At 34.3% G+C, this 16,207-nt stretch overlaps 1 protein-coding gene across 2 annotated transcripts in view; it reads left to right on the top strand.

The window, feature by feature from the left end:
• Positions 1-16,207, top strand: part of ZBTB41 (zinc finger and BTB domain containing 41) — a 47,263-nt gene that overhangs the window by 16,921 nt on the left and 14,135 nt on the right. For both annotated transcript variants that reach the window (XM_073884632.1, XM_073884631.1), the window contains exons 6-10: positions 604-733; positions 5,479-5,574; positions 6,919-7,030; positions 8,887-8,987; positions 14,310-14,398. In XM_073884632.1, coding sequence (XP_073740733.1) covers positions 604-733; positions 5,479-5,574; positions 6,919-7,030; positions 8,887-8,987; positions 14,310-14,398 — 528 coding nt within the window. The remainder of the gene's footprint in view (positions 1-603; positions 734-5,478; positions 5,575-6,918; positions 7,031-8,886; positions 8,988-14,309; positions 14,399-16,207) is intronic.

Raw genomic sequence — 16,207 nt, 5'->3', positions numbered from 1 at the left:
AAAACATGTTGAAACTCCCCCAAAACTACTGTGGCTACCGAACAATTCTGCTTATAGATTTGCTTCTGAATTTCAGTGTCCAAATGCCATTTTCTTTCCATTGTTCTATTATGATTAATTTCTCATTAGAGTTCACAGTAGAGTCTACAGTATTTTCAACCTAGGCATCATCATTAAAAATTTGTGGTCTTGGGGAACAACAGTTCATTTCCAGTTTATGAAGTCTCTGAAGTCCTTTGTTTATTCTTCCAAAGTTTCTCAGTACCTTCTTTTCCCAGAAATCTGGTATATAACATTTTTTACTTTGTTCCAGTCTGATTTCAAACTAGGAACTGGCCATTTCAGTTTATTAACCCATTAGATTATACAGCATTTACTATATTAGATGCCACACCATAAACTCAGCTCTAAGCATATAAGGATGAGTGTAACTTGCCTTCTAGGAATAAACAATCTAGAAGAGAAAACTATAAATGAATAACTGCATTGTGTTATAATACATGCACTTACAGTGGTAGATACACATTCGTAACATACCAATCCTATTAAATTTAACTTAGTATCTATTCTTTAAACTTTAAATATATATTCTTTCCTTTTTAGGTCCTTTTCCATGTGATATATGCGGTCGCCAGTTTAATGACACTGGAAATTTGAAACGCCATATAGAATGTACCCATGGTGGAAAGAGAAAATGGACTTGCTTCATCTGTGGAAAGTCAGTACGAGAAAGGTGAGGAATTTACTACACACCCAGAAAAATCCTGGTAACTGTTATATAGAAATAATTAATGAATATAGTTTATAAGGATTAAGGTAATACAAGATATAAGATACTTAAAATTATACTTTAATTTGAAATTTAAGGACAGAAGAAGAAATTTTGTAAAATGCTATAGAAGATGATATAAAGTCAGGATTTGCCGGTTTAGATGGTAAATTTCACATAGATACCACTTTGTCTCTTTCTGAAACCCCACTAAAACTATATTAAAGGTTATTGATTGATTTAAAAGACAGTAAGCTACAAAGACAGGAAGAACAGAAATGTGACAAGAGCAACACAGATTCGGGAGGTAGAAAGCAGGTGGATGAGTGGGAACTGACTTAGCAGATTTAAGAAAGACAAATCCCAGGGTGGCAATGGAGAAATCGAGAACATAGTTTACATCATAGAATCCACAAAAGGTGTAGGAGTGGGCAGTATCAGATACCTCTGGAACTAGGGTGAAGGAGAGGTAGAACAGGGAGTACTTGTTCTCAAGTTTTTTACTCAAGCATTTACTCAAATGCTTGAGTAAAAACTTCTTTAGAAGTTAGATTATTTGGATTTTCTCCTGCCATCCCCACAGGTCATTGCTGCTGAGCACCTACCCCTATCCCTACTTGGCAGATATCTGGACTGGAGTATACCATGTTGTTATATGATGAATGCATTCTGAATGCTGAAAGCAGTGAGCCACAGGCCTTATCCCTGCTGATGTCTTGGATTTTAGATTTTATCCCCCAGGCAGTAGATTAGAGAACAGTTCCCTGAAAATCTGAGCAACCAGAGGGCAAATATATTCCATAACAAATAGTACACTTGGGTCACCTACTGTGTAGCCTAGTCATCAAGACCCATTTATGCATGCTCTTTGATTGTACCATCTACTTTTTAGTCTATCACATGTAATCGACAGATCAAAGAAACACAGAAGGAAATCATTTAACATGGAAGCTAGATTCTAACACAATCAGGAAAAAAAAACAATCTTGAAGGAAACATTATTCAGAAAGAAGAAAACTTTCAAAAAAAGAAATAAACAGCTGGTTGCTTCATGAGAAATACTCATATTATGAATATCCCCAGTTGAAGATCTAGAATCCATTAGACAAGAACAGGGTGCTATAACAAATCAGAGCACCCAGAAATTCAAGGCATGATAGACAAAGTATAATCCCTAATAGAAGGATTGAAGAACAAGTTGAGGGAATCTCCCAAAAGGTAGAGCAAAATAAGGTAATAGTGTAAAATAAGGATTAGAACATTAGAGAACCAGTCAAGAGGTCCAGAAAGAAAGAGCGAACAACGAAAATAGCAAGGGAAAAAATCGTCACTGAATAATTCAAGATAATATCCCAGAACTGAAGGACATGAGTTGCCAGACTAAAATTACCCATCAAATGCTTAGGACATTAGATGAAAATAAACCTACTCCAAGATACATCACTGTGATATTCCAGAACACTGGGGACAAAGAGAGGCTTCTGTATGCTTCTAATTGTTCAGGGAAAAAAGTTACATATGTTGAATTATGAATTAGAATTACTTGGAGGTCTCTCTGAAGAGCAACACTAGAAATAAGATGATACAGTTGTACTTTGAAGATTCGTAAAGAAAATTATTTCCAGCCTAGAATTCTGTTCTTAGTCAAACTGACAATCAAGTCTGAGGATCATTAAGACATTTTTCATGATATCAAAAAGTTGGCCTTTGATGTACTCTTTCTCATGAAGCAACTAAAGGGTATGCTTTACCAGAATGAGAAAGTAAACTGATGAAGAGGAAGACAAGGGCTACAGGAAATAGAAATTCTAATACTGGAAAGAGGCAAAAGGAATTCATAGGAGGATAATGCATGAAGTTTCCAGGATTGTGAGATGTGCAACATATGTCTAACAATGGGTAGTCAGTCCACACTAGTAGTAGTAATGCCCCATGACAGATTGAGGGTTGTTACTGCTATGATCCCTGCTGGCATGTTTCCTCTTTTAACTAGGGGACAGAATGTGAGAGTAGGTCTGACCCCAAAATTTATTTTTTATTTTCTGTGGTAAGAACATTTAACATGAGATCTACCCTCTTAACAAATGTTTAAGTGCACAATACAGTATTGTTACTAAGTTACAATACAGTATTTTTATTAATACAGTATTATTATTGTGTTAAGGCACAATGTTGTACAGCAGACCTCTAGAATTTATCCATCTTGCGTAACTGAAACTTCATACCCATTGAATAGCAGCTCCCTGTTTCTCTCTCCCTGATTCAAATTCTTATCTATACTCTGCCACTGTATAGTACCTGTATGCTAGTATACTAGCATACACCATTGTACTATTATATTTATGCCTTGCTACTTGATTTAACTGAGGACACTTGTTTCATTTCACAGAAATACTCTTTTTTGACCTGTGAGAATTAGAGATAGTTCATAGTAAGTTTAGAAGCAAAATATATACATCAGCCTTTTTACTTTGGCTGTATTTCTGCCAGACTTCTAGTACCTGATCCACTCTAGATTGTCAGATGCTCTGATTGTGAGATGAGCTCTCTTTTCCAGTATTTATTTATGACTTTACCCGTTGACATGTTGGAAAGGACTCTTGCCAATGCTCAGGCAAGCTACAGCCAGACTTTGATAAAGAGACCATGTTCATACTATCTTGTGGGCTCTTTAGCTAATAGTGACAATATTGTTAGATTTGTGCTTGCTACTCGGTTTTTCAAAAATATACAGTATATTGTTTAGTGATATATACTACTAAGTAGTAAAACAAAGAAGAAAGGGAATAGTTAACATAAATGGTTATCTCTGAGAGATCAAGGAGGAACATGTAGAGGCATTCTAAGGTATAGCAATGTTTAGGTCTTATCCTGCATTTAAGTATAGTAATAGCATTCTTTAAACAATATGTATACATTTTCTATCCTTCAGTATATAAAAGTTCCATAATTTTAAAACATTAGAAATGCCACATTCTTAAAATATCAAATTGATAGGATGGTAAAATAGGGAAACCAGTATGCTACACTTGATCTTAGCCTACAGATGGATACAGTTTATTTTATGCATTATACATTCTTTTTTTCTTAAAGGTCTTTCTATAAAAGCAAAAAGCAAACCAAAAACTAAAACAATCTCTCCATCTTTTTACTTTTAGTTACTTAGTAGGTAGGGGTCTCGGAATAGTTTTAGGGATAATTTCCACAAAGCAGAATATACCTGCAGATGCACCTGTCCAGTGTTGGTGGGCCTTGTAGAAGAGCACCATCTACTGGCATAGATCTGCCTTCATTTCAGGTTCAGCCTTAACACTCACTAGATGTGGAATTAAAATAAAAACCAAGTGGTAGAAACAGTCAAAAGCCTGCAAAGGTCAGACACATTGCCTTTTACTTCTTTCCTCCCAAAATAACTTTGTCTATCCTTACTCAGCACTTTACATATGTAGGAAATCTCCGAGTGTTAGAACTATAGGAAATGCTAGCTATGTATTTGGAGCAGCAGTGGTTATACAATAGCCTGCTAAAAGTTCAGAAATAACAGAAGTAAAACCAATGAATCACCAAAGTAGTAATTAGTAAAAGCTTATTGTGCATATGTAAAAAGACAGTTTGCAAACCAGGAGCACTCAAACCAGAACACAGAATGAGACTCAGGTATATTGTTATATGCAGCTTAAAAATGAGAAAGCAGTGACTGTTTATTCTTCACAGTAGTTGGTTGTGACATTAGGATTTTCTTAAGTGATAGGGAATTGGTAAATGGTTACCTCACATCAACCTTGGGAAACAGTTTAAGTTTTCCCTATGATTTTCAGAGGCATAAACAAATGACCCAGGACAGGTTATCCTTGCAAAATAAGCTACATTAGGCTTTGTTTATGGGACTAAACTGTTTGGGGAATTTTCAAGGCTGGTCTCTGTTTTTTATTTTAACAAGTCCATCCCAGGTCAGTAGGACTGGAAGATTTAGGAATGACAGTAATTGTATTCTTTATATGGTTTCTCCTTTTCACATTGGCATCTGGAAGTTATAAGTACCTGTAAAGCTTTCTTTGCCTTAAAACATTCTTTTCACAGATACTGAGCACATATTTGAAAGGAATAGTACTGATAAACTGGGTTGGCTTATGTATTATTAAATTTTCTCTGTTAAAATTCACATCAGTTTTACTTAATGCAGTAGTAACAGTTGAGAATTTTTCATTGTACTCCTTGATAGCTGCTTAAGCTATATAGTTAAATCTTTGAGCAAACTGATGGCAAAGGAAGCCAAAGTTAATTTTGTGTTTGTGTGTGTTTTTAAAGAAGAGAGACAAAGCAGGCATGATTATATGCTGGTGAGACTAATCCAGTAAAAAGCAAAAATACTGTAGAGAAAGGGAAAATTGTCATAATATCTGTTAGCTTGAATACCTTTCTAGTAAGCTTTCTGAATACCGTGTTTGAGAGGGAGAGAGAGAGAGAGAGAAAATGTAAGCAGGCGGAGGGGCAGGGGAAGGGGCGGGGAGAGAGTCTTAAGGAGGCTCCACGCCCAGCACGGAGCCCTGTGCGGGGCTTGATCTCACAACTCTGAGGTCATGACCTGAGCTGAAATCAAGAGTCAGATGCTTAACTGACTGAGCCACCCAGGCACCCCTGGAAACTTATGTTTAATATAGATAATGACATTAAAAAGTCTCTAGATAAATGTATATTTTTTAACACAGGACTACTTTGAAAGAACATTTGAGAATCCACAGTGGAGAAAAACCTCATCTTTGTAGTATTTGTGGGCAAAGTTTCCGTCATGGAAGTTCATACAGGTAAGTCAAGCCATTTTTCCCCTATATTAGGTAAGGTAAATTATTTTAATTCTCTTTTATCATTGCATTAGTTGTTTGTTGAATTAAAATATTTCTTAGCACTTACAGTAAACAAAATTATGCAAAAAAACTTTACAGACTTTTCCCCCACATTACAACTTTTAATAGTCTTTATTCTATAGTACAAAATATTAAATATTTCATCACCAAGTTTGCTAAATGCTTTACTGTCCAAGTCACTGTCATTTAAATGTTTATTTCATTACTTTTCTTTGATTCAAAACTCATTAAAACTGTGATATTCTAACCTTAGTGTATTTCATTACTCTATCAAAAAAATATTTTGGTATGAAATATGGTAAAATTGAAAACTCTAGTAGGACTCTCAATTTTGGAAAGTCTTCTGTGTATTAGTTGTAACCTGTGTAACTGTTTTTATAGCTGAATCCCTGACCACATTTGAAGTTTATGAAAAGTTGGCTTTTTCCTGAATAATTAAAAGTGACTGCCTACTGTTAGACATGTACATTTTACATGTTTATTAATGCTCTTAGGGTTTTCAATCTTAAGGCTTTAATTTTTACACTTTTATTATTTACTTCTTTTACCTCTTTTTAAAAAATTTTAAACATAATGGGTCCTTTTTAGATGCAGCTCAGTTGGTTTACTGGTTTTAGTTACGGAATCGATATCTGTTTTGGCAACTTGAATGGGAAAGCTATTCATTTCACTGGGATATATATAGATGGAGGATTATGGTGCTAAAAATAATTCAAGTTAAATGAATTTTAATAATTTAAACCTTTTATAATCTGTCTTTGGGTGACTATAAAATGAACTAACTTTGGTTAGTGTGAAGAAAAGTAGCAGAATATAATTGTGAGAAAGTTGATTACTTATAAAATTTACCAAATTCTCATCTATCAGTTTATAAGTGGTATCGTCATCCAGAAGAGGGTTAATTCTTAATTATTTGCTGTATTGTGAGTTTAAGTCACTTACCCCATCTAATTCCTTCTGACTCATTCCTATTTGCTATCTCTGAAACTCCACCAGATAGATAACAACCCTAGACATTTAGTATGTTTAGTGAAGTAGATTTAAGTCAGGAAGGAAGGTCATGTAGACGTAGTGTATATGCAAATGTTGAGGTGTTTTTTTGAAAGAGGTGACTAGGAGCCCTGGAGTTAGATAGTGAAAGAGTGGGGAAAGAGGAAAGTCATAGAAATGGAGCAAATAATATATGAGGGTGGGTGAGTCCAGTTTCCCTATTTAGAGTTAATCAGGATTTTACCTTTGGTGTCACCAGTTTTTATGGTCTTCAGTTTTTTTTTTTCTTTATAGACTTCACTTACGAGTACATCACGATGATAAAAGATACGAATGTGATGAATGTGGGAAAACGTTTATTCGTCATGACCATCTTACAAAGCACAAAAAAATACATTCAGGTAAGGTGTACTTTGTAATGATGTTTACAAAAGCCTTTAAAAAAGCACCTGCTAGAGGACATACTACATCATGTTGATGTTGGCTATAATTTTAATAATTTGGCATTGATAATGCTGACTCTGAAAATTTTTTTTTTAAATATCTGAAAGGGACATAATTTTATGACATGTTTTTGTTCACTGTAATTTTAATCATTTGGTTGCCTTTTATGACTACAGACTATATTTTGATGTTTGTTTTAATCAAATTCTCAAAATTTGCATTTTGCATATTATGTGGATGTATACAATAATTGATATTGACATTTCTCTAAATGGAGATGCCAAGATAACATTGCTCATTTTGATTGGATTGGAAAGAAGTTAGCAAAACATATTTGAAGAAATATGATTATAATTGGGTGTTAAAGTTTATGTATTAGTCAATTTTTGAAACTCTGTCTTTGGAAAAGAGTACCTTAATAATCCTGATCAATTTCAGATCTTTATACCATATTTATAATTTTCATATTCCGGGGCTTTCTTTCATATTTTCCTCTCAGATTGATGTTCAGGAAGTGCTTAAGAGAGCCAACTATATGAGCACAATAATGGGAAAGAGCCATCTCTATGAGCACAGTAGAACAGGTGATTATTACTATTATAAAATAATCTAAGTATAAAGTGTGCAACAGATATAATTATTTTCTTAAATGATCCCAGTGAGGTTGCAGGATGCAGTTGTTATCAACACTTTGGATGCTCACGGTCTGATGACTTTTTCACTGAAATTATGCGTTTTCGTTTTTAGGAGGAGAATTCTAAATTCCTAATTCTAGAGATTACATGCTTTAATTGCTTACTGGATTAAGTTGAGACAGTGGTTTTTAAAGGCCAAGCCTTTGTAACTGAATATAAGAACAGAGATGAGAAATGGGACTCATCTAGAATTTTACTTCATATTTGTATTTTGGCTCATTACAAATAAATATATGAAATCCCCATAGATGAAAAATATTTTAAAAGTAGAATACAAAAGAGGGTGCCTGGGTGGCTCAGTCGTTAAGCATCTGCCTTCAGCTCAGGTCATGATCCCAGGGTTCTGGGATTGAGCCCCGCATCAGGCTCCCTGCTCAGCGGGAAGCCTGCTTCTCCCTATCCCACTCTCCCTGCTTGTGTTCCCTCTCTCGCTGTCTCTCTCTCTGTTAAAAAATAAATAAAAAATCTTAAAAAAAACAAAATAGAATACAAAGAGGGGTGCCTGGGTGGCTCAGTCGGTTAAGCATCTGCCTTCAGCTCAGGTCATGATCCCAGGGTCAAGCCCCTTGTTGGGCTCTGCTCAGCAGGAAGTCTGCTTCTCTCTCTTCCCCTGCCCCTCCACCCTGCTTGTGCTCTCTCGCTCACTGTCTCTCTCAAATAAATAAATGAAATCTTTTAAAAAAAAATAAAAATAAAGTACAAAGATCTGAAAATGTTCAGGTCCTTTTTATTAACAGTAAAACAGCCTCTTCTTGATTCAGTGTATTTTCATTTGAAGTGTTTGACATCTAGACTTACTATATTCCTAAAAAATTACTGAGTTTTGAAGTAATTTCATTTATCTTGCTCTGTTACATTGAAAGGTAAGATTTGAAGTCTACAGCAAAAACCCTATTCATTCCTTTTCCAAGTGAGGGAAAAGGGCTCACATCCATGAAAATAAGCATAGATTCACTGAAGAAAGGTTTTTGAGTAAGGAATATAAAGCAAATAGCCCAGAATAAAGGGTGGCTTTACTTTTCTGGTATATTTCCCATCATGTTATCTTACTGTTTGATAATATATTTCTGGGGAAAAACTGAATTGCATATTATAATCAAAATATTTGGGTCTTTAAGGCGAGAAGGCTCATCAGTGTGAAGAATGTGGAAAATGTTTTGGTCGTAGGGATCATCTCACTGTTCATTACAAAAGTGTACACCTGGGAGAGAAAGTGTGGCAAAAGTAAGTGAAAAAGCAGTTTCCCATAATTACTACATTGGATAAGTGTAGGTTAGAGGAGAGTTATAACTTTTCTCATAGTTTATTTTGTTTAATTGGGGATAGGTTAACTAGCTCTCTTTTTTCTGGCTTCTATAGCTTCTCTGCTGACCTAATGGAATTGAATGAAACATTTTTGTTTTACTTGTTTTCAGTTGACTTAAGGCTAGAGTTGGTAGACATTGAAGTTAATGACTAATATAAAATCTTGAAATTCTTTGGGCGTTTCATTTATCTTTGGTTGCTGTGGCTTTTACCTAAAAGTATAAATGTGCTGCCCTATATATTACACTTAATAAGAGCAATTATTGAGACATGTTTCTAGTCAGAATTTAGATTTCTTTTTAACCACACTGAGCATTTAAAATGGTATTTTATTTGAAGGAGGCATGTGCTATCCTAAATAACCAACTTTTTTTTTTAATTCCAATATATTTAACATACAATATTATATTAGTGTCAGATACACAATATAGTGATTCAGCAATTCTATACATTACTCAGTGATCATCATGATAAATGTACTCTTAAATCCTGAACCTGTTTCACCTATTCCCCCTGCCTACCTCTCTCTGGTAACTATCAGTTTATTCTCTAAGAGTCTGTTTTTTGGTCTCTTTTTTTTTCTTTTGAACACCAACTTTTTAATAAAATTTAGTATTCAGGCTTAGCTGAGATGAGTTGTTGAGTGTAAAATGTTCAGAGAATCCATGTTCTTGGACTAGGTGTTTGGAACGAATGCTAAGTAATAGGTGCCAAGAAACTTAGGTTAATATACTGAGCATGATCAACAAAATATACATAGTATCTTTAAATGTAATAAGTGATAGACCACTTTGAAGAAGAGTAGGGAGTGCTGATTTGTATCCATTTTTAATATATTTACATACTGGTTTATATTTTCTTTCACTGATTTTGTTCAGTGATTCACTCATTAATCAATGTATTCATTGTAGTCATTGAATTCTTTTATTCATGAGATAATAGGAATCCTGCTAAGTGCTAGGATAGAAAGATATACATGATGCCGTATAGAAAAGGAAATAAGGGGGCACCTGGGTGGTTCAGTCGGTTAAGCATCCAGCTCTTGATTTTGGCTCAGGTGATCTCGGGGTCGTGGGATCAAGTCCAGCGTCAGGCTCTGTGATCAGCTTAAAGTCTGCTTGTCCCTCTTCCTCAGTTTCTCCTGTCGTTCGTGTGCACTCTCTCTCTCAAATAAATAGATAAAATCTTTTTTTTTAAAGGAAATACGAATTTCAACATAATGTATGAATGGGTGGAAAATAGACTGAACTGCAGACTCACTTGTTTCTGAGGGTCTATAACTTTTTCTCAACCTCTTTATACAACTTTAAAAATTATCCAGTATCTCAGGAGCTCTTGTTATATAAATTACAATATAAAAATTATATTACTGTTTAAATAAATTATATAAATCATATTAGAAATTGAATTGAGAAAAAATTCAGTACTTATTAATTCACTTAAAAATAGTAATATACCCATCACATGCTCACATAAAAAGCAATTTGTGAAGAATAGCTACTTTACAAAACAAATTAAAAATATTAAAAGAGTGGCATGTTTTACATTTTTGTAAATCTCTCTAATGACTTAATAGAAGACAGTTGAATTATCATATCTGCTGCCATGCATTATTTTATTTGAAGTAAATGAACAAAATCTAGCCTCTCTCTATACATAGTTGGTAAAAGAAGGAGTATTATGATAGCAGTCTTAGATAATTGTGGTTATTAGTCTTTGCTACTGCACTAAAACTGTGCTAGTTTCTTAAAGGTAGTTGCAAGGTGCAATCTGAAACAAGATTAATGAAGTTTTCATACCCTGTTACAGTCTATTAGTCTTGTACTTGAATGAATTTTTTTACCTATACATAAATTGTAATATGCATTTGTCATTTGGAAAATATGGGTTCACTAAATTATGCCAGTTTTCTAAATGCGAGCACATTTCACAGTACAGGATCAACAAATCACATTTGTTAATATTGCCTCTAGTCTCTCAGAAAGGGGTATTGGGAAGCTGTCAACATCACAAGGGCAGCAGCAAGTTCTCCACAATTTTTATACTAGCTTGAAAGCTCAAACTTTATCGTTGATGACAAACACTGAAGTAACAGTTTTACTTCCTTTAATTTTCGAGAAAATATCTGCCAAATATTCAAGTTTGTAACTGTGGCTTGTCTTTTATTCTTTTCAAGTGAAATGGTATTTCATGAAGGAAGTGGCTCCTTCAGCCCACCACTCAGACTCAGGTACTTCGGTGTGCGGTAGAAGTGCTGTGTCATTGCCACTTTATCACAGAGAACATTACAAAGGCCACAGTCTGAAAGGTTGAAACTTAGAAAAATTAGTAATTTAACTCCTTTACCACATTTTTCTTTTCTTTCTGTGAGTGCCTGGCAGTGGGGAGCACAGTGATAATTAGTACATTTTGGTACCACTACCTTGTTTAGAGCTGAGGTACTGGTACTTTTACCTGCCATGTCTTTTGTATATGTCATTAGTGTAAATGTCAACACAATGAGAAAGGCAAATAATGTTACGGTATCATTTTGAAAATAACTTTGAGCTTAAAAACCCTATGAAAGAATTTTGGGATTCCCTCACTGCCACAAGAGCCTGTGGGCCTATCTGCTGGCCTAGATAATTATGGAACCAGAAGCTGTAGGTTCCACTTTCTACAAGGGTTGGCTAATGGTGGATCTAGAATATGAAGCCTTGCATATCATTTTATGGAACCAGTACTTATCCCAATGTGATAAACAGCCACTGAAGATTTTAAACAAGAGGGTGACACAGTTGGATTTCTTTTGGGGTAGATCACTCTTATTGGTGTAGGGAGGCTGGATTTGTGGTGGATAAATCGAGGCAAGTAAATCAACCAGTTAGAAAGCTGTTAGAATTTAGGAAAAAGATGGTGAGGGCCTAACTAGGTAGTAGCATTAGTAATAAATAGTAGAAGGTACTTATTTGAAAAATACTTAGTTTTTTGAGATAATGGGAGTAGTCATGGCTAATTCCTGTTTTCAAGGAATTCCACTTTTCAAGTAGTTGGTTGATAAACCAGCCACTGAGATAGAGAAAACAGAAAATGGACTAAGTTTACAGAGGGAGATGATGAATTGTTTGGTGTGTATTGACTTTGAGATGCTTAATGGAAACTCAAACATAAAATGTGATAGGTAAATCTAAGTCTAAATCTCAGGAGTGAAGTCTGACCTGTGGATAAAGATTTATACGTGAATACGTAAAAGCAGATTATCCAGGGAAAGAATGTGGAATGCTTAAGGTTAGTACCCCTCCTTCTACCCATTATTTTCTAATGTTTCTTCTTCCCTTTTAAACATTTTAAAATGGTGACTCTATTTCAGTACCCTTATCTACTTCTCCACTTCCCATTCACTGTAATAAGCTATTGCGATATGACCTCTGACTTTACCTCTTAAATTGCTGTCAGTATAAGTTCCTTATTGCCAACTCCAATAGACATTATTAAGTCCTTTTTACACTGGGCATCTCAGCTTCATTTGGAACTGTTTATCACTCCTATCCTGAAAATCTATACTCTAGCATCCATGTGAGAAGGGAGAGGTACATATATAGGGCCTGATCCATCGAGGTCTTTGTACATTTTATCTTTATTCTATGTTCACTGTGAGACACTTAAAGTGTTGTGAGCATATGTATGTTTAAAACTTCATTCCGTTCATGGTATAGACCATGATTTCTTAGCCATAGCTAAGGGGAGGACATTTTGGGCCAGATAATTCTTTGTTGGGGAGCTGTCCTGTGCACTGTAGGATGTTTATTTATTGGTATTCCTGGCTTCTATCCAGTAAATGGCAGTAGCACGTACCTACCCCCAGTTGTGAAAACCAGAAATGTCTTCAGGCATTGCTAAATACCCCATGCAGGGCAAAATTGCCCCTAGTTGAGTACCGCTGTGTCTCTATGTGTGTGCCCATGGTGACCTTGTTTGTATCTCTCTTTATATTTACTATGGATATGAACAGAATGAGACAAATCAAGTATACTGGTTACAAGTCTTTTGCTAAGTTTATCAGTGACACTCCCAAGTCACTAAATCTAGATTATCTTTTTAAATGTCTGTTTCATCAAGTATAGAAGTAAGTTTCTGGAAGACAGGGCCTTGCATAGGGTTTTTATAGCCACTTTGTAAATGTTGAGTTGAATGACTTGAAAAGTATGAGTGGCATTTGAAACCTTAGGTGTACTATTGCTATTGAATATTGGTAATGATATACTAAACATTCCAGTAAGACTCGGTAGATCTGTTAAAAGCAAACTGTCTTACAGAACATTATAGTAGTCTATATTTGAGTTAATTATTTGGCATGTACTCATCAGATATGAATTATTTCCAAGGTGAGATGATAGGCTTTCCTAATAACCACCACTTAAATGCTAATCATTTTACAAATATCTTAATCCTCACAATGAAATTGGAGTCTAGGATTGTTTAAATCACAAACACGTATTCTTAGGTACTGCTCTCTACTGCCTGATAAGGTAGCTTTGAGTACTTTATAGCTTTTTATGTCTATTAATCTGTAATAAAAATAAAGGACTGGTATCTCGTTCTTTTAAAATTTAGGTATAAAATTTAAGTTCAAGTTTGTAATATTTATTACTTGTGTTATTAAGTGAACCAGTTAGAGCAGTGTCACCTTTTTGATGAAGGCACATTTTGAGGTTGCTGTAGTTTCTCTTCATTCAGCCCCAGCATCTGTTTTTAAATTTAATTGTTATACTCTACATGCAGAGAAATTCATTGTTTGTAGCGTATAGTTCTGCAACTTTTGACAGATACATGTAGTCATGTAATCATTACCACAGTCAAGATACAGAATAGTTCCATCACCCCTAAATTTCCACCAGACTGCTTTGTTCAACTCCTTTTTTCTTCCTTCAACCCATCATTGATCTGTTTCTGTCCCTATAATTTTTCCTTTGATATTTTTAATAGCAAATAATAATAATACAGAAGTCCAGTGATTTAAATCTTAAAATTAAGTGGTTTAAAGTTAAAAGTCTAAGGACCTCTTTTTACAAATTTGTATGTTGAATGTAACTGGAGGAGGAAGAGCCAGAGGTAAGGTTGGTACTTTAAAAGTATTTCCACATTCCTTTGGATTTCTGTGCTTTATTAATATGAGAATTATATGTAAAGCTTGTAAATGTAACCTATTTTCATTATGTTATTAAAGCTATATTGAAAACTCAACCCTTTTATGTTTCTTAGATACAAAGCAACCTTTCATCAATGTGACGTTTGTAAGAAAATTTTTAAAGGCAAATCAAGTCTGGAAATGCATTTTCGGACGCATTCAGGTAAAAGCTAATGGGTACTTTATTTATATATTTGTGTAATTATTCAGGAGTAAAATATGGACATTTAAACTTTGTTGTTCTTGGTTAAATTTTTTTCTTTTCCCCATACAGTTTTTACTTATTTTATTAAAATTGATGTCATAAATGAGCAATATTCTGCCTTTCGATTATTTATAAGCTTCAATATTTTTTAATATTATTTTGTAAAATTGTGGCAAATTTTTCTTCATAGGGAATTTACTCAATGGTTAGCTGTAATTTTCCCCTTTTTTGGATGTTTATATTTGCTCTATATCTGTGTAACTCTGAAGACATTCCTTTTTTTTCCTCTTTCAAAAGAATAAATCAGATAGGATTTGATTATCTTGCTTAACCAAGTTACTCTTGTATACTTTCCTTTACACATAGTCATTTGTGATTTGTAGGTAGTTACAGTAGAATGATTTGCTTCAGCTCCTTTCCAGAAGATAATTATTTTCTAAACCTTTATTTTTTCCCCCTTGGTAATGCTACCATATTTGAAATATAGACTGTGTTGGATTCTTTCTTATATGTTGTCATAGTCCTTGTTTGACTTCCCATAGAAATTAACAATTCTTAAACCTTTCCTTTCTTTCTTTTTAAAAAAGAAACTTATTTATGCATTTATGGCTGTTTTGTTTTATATTTATTTGGATTTTGTCAAGCTGCTGTTCTAGAAGAGAAAAATAGTTGATTTCATAAATATTAGAATGGAAAATAACTGGATTTGGGAAATGTCAGTACCAAAGAATTTATTACTTATAAGGTGCTGCTGTTAAAAATAAAATACAACCCCCTCCAAAGGAAAAAGTCATAATTTGGGGGTACATACATAGGGATATAAAATGAGGAAACCATATTAATGCTATCTTCCATATTATTTATAAATAATAAGCTTAATAAACTCTTGGTTTGAAAGAAATGATGAACTTACAGAAAGTTAATTCAAGACCATTGATGATTTAAGAATTGTAAAACTGCAGGAATTATTTTAGAGGAGAAACTTAAGGGCTGGCTTTATAATTGCATTCAGTTTTTAAAACCATTGATTTATAGTAATTAGTCAATGACCAATGACAATGTGGAATTTCCATCTCTGAATATCTCAGTTAGTTGGAATTAGGGACAAGTCACTCTGCCCATTGAAAATTGCAGAAATGAGCTCTATTACAGAATAAGACAAAGATTATGGCAGTTATGAAATGAGAGGGAGAAATCACCTAAAGCAGAGGTCAGTAAACTTCTTTGGTAAAGAGCTAGATAATAAATGTTTAAGGTTTTGTGGGCCAGTCTCTATCACTCAGCTCTGCTTCTGTAGCATGAAAGCAACTGTAGACAACGTGTAATCAAATAAACATGGCCACATTCCAATAAAACTTTATTTACAGAAACAGGCAAGAGGCTGTATTCGGCTTTCGGGCTATAGTTTGCCAACTTCTAAAGTAATCAGCAGGCTACCAGACAGGACTTCAGTGTGGCCCTTCGACAAACTGGTTTCCATATTTCCCGGTCCATTCCTGAAATTTATAGGTCCAGAAACTCACTTTTATATCTATACACTGAGAGTTATAAATACTCTTAGGAGTTCTTTGTAATAACCACTGGAAATAGATTCATGAGAATGTCCGCTTAATTATTCACCTTCTAGAGAATGAATAGTGTACTAGCCAAGGTATCCTTTTCTCTAATCAAGGAAGCAAAGTTGCTAAATTTATTAGGCAGAAAAATATAGAGTAAAATTAGGTAGTAATTTTATGGAATAGTTTATCAAGGAAATGGTGAGGGATA

The sequence above is a fragment of the Callorhinus ursinus genome, unplaced genomic scaffold, assembly GCF_003265705.2.
Source record: "Callorhinus ursinus isolate GAN/ISIS: 27379988/994484 unplaced genomic scaffold, GSC_fseal_2.0 scaffold57, whole genome shotgun sequence".
Taxonomy (NCBI): domain Eukaryota; kingdom Metazoa; phylum Chordata; class Mammalia; order Carnivora; family Otariidae; genus Callorhinus; species Callorhinus ursinus.
Note: the sequence above shows the minus strand (reverse complement) of the source record. Positions and strands in the feature narration are given on the sequence as shown.